Below are 6362 nucleotides of genomic sequence, written 5' to 3' on the forward strand. Positions count from 1 at the left end.
TAATATTTACACTAAACTAAAAGACCCTATCCCTTCTCTACACCGATCACATATTCTATACCACATCCCTTGCTCCACCCTTAATTGTAATTCTGCTTACATAGGCAAAACCAAAAACCTCTTAAAAGACTGTATCAAACAACATAAATATTCTGTTTTCTCACATAATCATTCTGCCTCTAAACATCGGAACATTCTTTTTCTTTAAATCATTCCTTTGATTTCAACAAAACGTCTATACTTGCTACAGTTCGCAACCATGACAAAAGTCTCATCTCTGAAAGCCTCTATATCCAATTTGAACCTTTTTCCGTCAATTTAAAAACCAACAAGCACAACTTATCATTAACATATTCGCAAATAGTTAATTTATTAAAAAAGTAATTTTTTTATTTATATATATATATTTTTTAATTCATTTAAATTCTGCCCACTTTATAACGTATTATTTCACTTCTTAAACTGTTTCTAACACATTTGTCGTCAGCCTCTTATATACGTTTCCTCTTTTTAACTGTTGTTAAATACCCATGACACTTTATCATCTTCCGATACTTTGTCATCCTTGTACATATATATATTTTTAACATTTTCCAAAAACCATTTGTGATCACCCTCTCACACACTTTCTTCCTCTAAATATTTTCTACTTTTTACTTTTTATTTTTTACCCACTCATAACGTTTCCTCTTAAATACACTTAGTCATTCTAGTAACATCTTTTTTAATTTGGAGTTTGGCCGTTATTGGTGCAGAATTCCACTTGGCAGTTGGATTTCAATCTAACAGATTCGTTTTATTCTCTTTTATTTTATCACCCCTTCTTTTCTCAATTTTCTTTACCCACGTTCTTAGTTATGTTCACCATATACTCTTGTTGTTTTCAAAATAATTTTTTTTTTCTTCTATTCATTTTTCTTGTTAAACTTTACTTATATTTTGCCTCTTTATTAATTATTATGGTTACATATATTTTCTTTCTCTCAATTTTCTTTTTCTTTCCATATTTCAATTTTTAAATTATTAATAACTAATATATTCATACTTCTTTGCATTATATAACTTCATTTTTATTTTCTTAATTATGTTATTTTACCTAGTTATTCAATTACCAATGTATACATTTTATTTTCCACTTCTCTCATCACTTCATTTTATTAATTCCATTCCGTAAAATTATTCACTTTATGTCATTTTGTTTATATTTTATTTTTTATTTTCTATATTAATTGGTTGTTATCTTGTTGTGTTCTTAGCTCTGATGAAGGTTAGAAAATCTAGTCGAAATGTTGGCACGATTAAATAAGTTACATTAGCTTATTTGTGTTTCATTTTGACCGCACCCCCAACCTCTTCTCCCCGTACAAGTCATCCACGGTCAACTATCTCTCATAATTAAATCATATAAAAAAGGTGCAGTAAAAAGAACTCAAATAATAATAAAACTATTATGAGCCAACTTTTCGCCCCAATATGCAGGGCTTCCTCAGGGCTAAAAAGATACAAACAAGTAAAATAATGTAATAAAGTAAGAGAATAGATAACAGAAATAAAAGTAAATTAAGGTATGGCTAAAAATGATTTCAAATATGTGAACACTTATTGTAAAACAGAACTGCTGGTCTTAAACTTTAGACTGTGAAAGTAGATGTAAAAATACAGAACACATGAAAAAAAAAAAATTAAAATTATAATGTGGAATCTTGAAGACTTCCCAAGGCAGCTAAAATACTCACACATGGGACAATTTGTAATTATAAAGCAGCATTTGTAAGTGAATTTGTACCAAGAAACAAAAATATTTAATCTTTCAGTTTGGAAATTAGTCAGCCAACTAATTATATAGAAATAATATGAGGTTTAAAATTCCAGATCAATTGGTTGGTTGGGAAGTTGAAATCGTGGATAAACCAACTTTGTGCCATTATTAGAGAAATAAAAGGATATCACACCTTCAAAATGAAATATACTCCAAAAGTAAGGTTAAAAACATAGCATTTTTTCCAAAAATATAATTATTTTGGTTTTATTTATTTAATATGTTAAGTTGGTTTTATTGATTCATTAAATCAATAGGAAACAAAACAGAATATTAAAAAAAGAAGCTAATAAAAAATAATTACATGTTTCCTCCAAGGAGTTTTGAGTTCAGCGTAACTATCATGGCCCCAACCCAAACAATGACAAAAACCTCAGCAAACTGAGGTCCTCCATCATGAAAGTCATTTATATTTTCATCTCCTTGCAAAATCCTGTACAATAAAAAAATTTATATTTTATTTTTTGATTATATATTAATTTATAAGAAATAATTTTTTTTAAAGTTTCAAAACAATAATATTAAATAACACTTGAAGGAAAGAATTCTTAACACATTTATGAGAAAATTAAAAACATCACTGATATATTTTAAAATTTCATTAAATAAAAAGATAAGTTAACCATTTAAATACATTTCATTTGATACTAATAACATTAAAGAAATGAAATTACTCACTGCTTCCATTCAGTTGTAAAAAAACAATATTTATTGAACTTACATAAAACATAAATACTCTCTTTCTATCTTAGAAAATTTTTTACTATCTGAAATATGTATATGTATATAGATGTGAGTGCGTGTGGTGCACGTTGGAATGAAATATAAAATCGTGGTGTATACGGATGATATTGCTGTCGTAGGAAGTAACCAAGATGACATGAGAAGACTCACAAAGACACTAATAAGAGAAGCAGAGGAATGGGTTGCAAGTAAATGAAGATAAAACAAAATATATGATTGTAAGCTGAGCAATCCACCCAAATGACATGATCTGCATGGATGGCAAATCGTTTCCAAAAGTAGACAGTTTCAAATACCTCAACTCCATAATTACATCAATAAATGATCGATTGACTGAGATAGACCAGCATATACCAAGTGCAAACAAAGCCTTCTCGCTGTCAAGAATACTGAAATCCCAGAAAATCTTAAGCTAAGGGTGTACAATGCCACAGTAAAGCCAGTTATGATACACGGTTATGAAACCTAGGAACAGGGCCTCAACACGAGGAGAAGAACTAGAATTACTTATAGAGACTGGTAAGTCAATATCTCATGATACGAAGGCAAGGAGGTTAATATGTCAACAATCAATGCCACTACAGCTGGCAAGAAACCATAAGGGAGGCCAAAAATCAGATGGATAGATAGAATAAACAACAATGTGAAAGAGCTGCATGCAGCAAACTGGAAAGCAGTGGCCCAAGACAGGCAGACTTGGAAAAGGCTGGTTAGGATATAGAGCTGAATGAAAAAAGGTGGGAATTGAATCTACATTTCTCCGAACTAGGCACTCCAGAGCTTTCATCCCAATATGGATAGCTATCACAGCCTTTCATTAAGATCCAAAATAATTAAAATCACATTATTACATGTCTGCAGCTTTTTCTCACAAAATGAAAAATATGAAAACAACTTCAACTATTTTAAACTATGTAACTAAGACATAAAAACATGTGTGAGACTCATGCACATTAGAAAACTTCTTAGGTTCTAGCATTTGCTGATAATTTTATTTTTCAGGATTATGAAAAAGGAAACTTTCTCTGAATCAAATGAAATATCTCTTTTATTCTGTTTTATTTAATAAATACTTTTATGAAATGTTTACTATTCTATTTACTAAGAAGGGGAAGCATTTCATTTTTCGTCTAATCCAAACAAATATACTCTACTGCACCTTAAGAAGTTTTACTTAAAAAATTGTAAGAGCAGTATTTCATACGCTGCCCAAATTACGTGGTATGGAAAATACTACGAGGAAACCTTGACTCAAACTTACAAATAATATGCTAAAATGTCTTAAAAATAAAATGCCTTATAGCTATATTATGAAATCGCCAAATAAAAAAAAAAAAATCAAAGATTGTAAATTAGGAAAGCAGTTGACGAAAATCTGTACACACATATTAAAAAAAAAATTAACAAATGAGCGAATTAGAAGTCAGAACAAGTTATTTATTAAAATATAGAATATACTTACATAGCCATTAAAGTGCACAGCAGAAGAGGACCCCATAGGTCCCCTGCAACAAAAATATGATTATTATAAAAATTGCAAACATACCAACAGATAATTGGATTAACTTAAAAGGAAACAAATATTCCTGAAAGAAATATAGTTTTCTAAAACATCATACAACTTTTTATAGATGTTTCTTTCTTTATATAACAAAATTAATACATAATTCCTTTTAGTGATATTAATAATGATAAAGAAATATAACTTTGTTAAAGATAATAAAACTTTTTATAGATGTTATTTTCTTTATAAAACAAAATTAATACATAATTCCTAATAGTGATAATAATAAAGATAAAGAGACATAACTTTGTTAAAGATGATAAAACTTTTTATAGATGTTTTTCTTTATATAACAAAATTAATACATAATTCCTAATAGTGATAATAGTAATGATAAAGATTTAGCCAACACAAAGTATATCTGTTATCAGGAAATACATACAATCTTTCAAGATAGATTTCTTATCAGATGGACGAATTACATGTTTAAATTTGGTACAAACTGCTTTAAGATCCCTCATCTGAAACAAATAAAGAACTATTTATTATTTGGTAAATAATGAGAAAATTAAAGATGAAAATGGAAACTCAATGCATGCTAGGAGTATCAAGTCGATTTCCAAACTAACAAATAAAAGTAATTTAATTTCTCATCACGTTCAAATATTCAATCCATCAAACATCAATCGTACAAATATAGATAACTCTAAGCTCATCTATAGATATTTACTATAATAGTATCTCATTCATAAGTAGAAATACATCTATACAACTAAATGTAATCTCAGTGAATACGTACTTAAATCATGATCACTGATTCAAATATATAAATAAAACATTTTAGCATAATATTCAAAATAATAATTAAAATGGATTGCTTCACTGTTATTTGATATGTAATATAACATGAAAAGAAAATCCCACCAAAGGAACCTAATTTTGAAATATTATCACTTGTTATTAAAGAGTGTGCTAGCTAATTAAATACCAAATAAATCAATTATTTTCCACCTGATCTCCAATGATGAATTGTGTTATTTATTGACCAATGCAAGTTTTATTTTCATCTTTTTTTTTTCCTCTTTCAGTGAGGAAGAGCTTCAACCCATTTACATTACCCATCCCTGTCTTCCACCAGTATCTTCATAGCTTTAACAACTTGCTTCTCGCCCAACTTGGTGATTTTGACCACCCATTATTTTTGAGATCGACTTTTGTCTCATTTCTGAGTCTAACTTCAAGAAATTTTCAGGGTGCTTCATCCTCCTAACAAGCCCGAATTGATTGAACTGTTTCCTTTCTATCCTTAATTATTCTCTAATCTGTTGGTTATTTATGCAATCTCTTTTGATACTGAAAATTTTTCTGATATTTCATTATTCAAATTTTTATACTATGATGAAACTTACTGCTATAAAGATAAAACAAATAATAAAAGAAATGTTGATAAAATAAATCGAAAAAACATTTGTTTATTTAACTAACACATCAAAATAAATTGAATTAGTAAGGAAGCTAAACTTGTGAAATGTTTCTTATGTTGAAGGCCAGAGTATAGCCTGGTATTATCAAAAATTGCCTAAACCACTAATTTACAAAACTAAAATTCATTCATTGTGATATGATAAGGATAGGACATGACTAATGCTTCAGGGTATTCCCCAAGTAAACACCTCAATAAATAAATACATAAAGGTAAAACTTAAACTTAATGAAAAGGTACTTACAATAGTGTCTCTCACAGGTTCATCAAGCGAATTAAAGTTGGGATCTCCAATGTTTCCACTAGTTGGTTGATATGGAGAAGACAGATTACCTTGCACAGGTACACTGTCCAGTCCTTCATCAACCATCTTTAATGTAAAACGAAATAGTATTTAGTATTTTTAGTGCATTTTTAAAATATCATAAATCCTGTAGTAAAAATATAATAATGGCTATCAATCCATACTGATATCAATTGATAACAAGTACAAAAAAAGAATAACTCACTTCTAGCTTCACTTCTGAATCAGAATTCTGCATTTTAGTATTTACTAGGGACTATAATCCTTGATGTATTATTTAAACCTAATATAATGCATTTTAAATGATAAACGTTTTATCGGTAATAATTAACATGAAACTTAAGATGACATCAACAAGATGGCAGGTTAACATTAGGTTATTGCAAAGAAGTATGCCTGTCACTACTCAGATTGTTAGAAGTATGATCTCTTTGGCAGAATTGAGTCTATTTACAATTATGAGAGATAGTTGACCGTGGATGATAAATGAGGAGAAGATGGTTGGGGG

At 28.9% G+C, this 6362-nt stretch overlaps 1 protein-coding gene across 1 annotated transcript in view; it reads right to left on the reverse strand.

The window, feature by feature from the left end:
* The window catches only part of LOC106680378 (protein YIPF6), a 9978-nt gene extending 3747 nt beyond the window's left edge, over window positions 1-6231 (reverse strand). Inside the window, exons 1-5 of the mRNA XM_014420047.3 lie at window positions 6060-6231; window positions 5795-5920; window positions 4510-4588; window positions 4026-4068; window positions 2124-2252 (exon numbers count right to left, since the gene is read on the reverse strand). Coding sequence (XP_014275533.1) covers window positions 2124-2252; window positions 4026-4068; window positions 4510-4588; window positions 5795-5920; window positions 6060-6092 — 410 coding nt within the window. The 5' untranslated portion in view covers window positions 6093-6231. The remainder of the gene's footprint in view (window positions 1-2123; window positions 2253-4025; window positions 4069-4509; window positions 4589-5794; window positions 5921-6059) is intronic.
* Between the last annotated feature and the right edge of the window lie 131 nt (window positions 6232-6362).

This window comes from Halyomorpha halys, unplaced genomic scaffold (genome assembly GCF_000696795.3).
Source record: "Halyomorpha halys isolate HHAL.00 unplaced genomic scaffold, Hhal_1.1 Scaffold257.1, whole genome shotgun sequence".
In the NCBI taxonomy this organism is placed as follows: domain Eukaryota; kingdom Metazoa; phylum Arthropoda; class Insecta; order Hemiptera; family Pentatomidae; genus Halyomorpha; species Halyomorpha halys.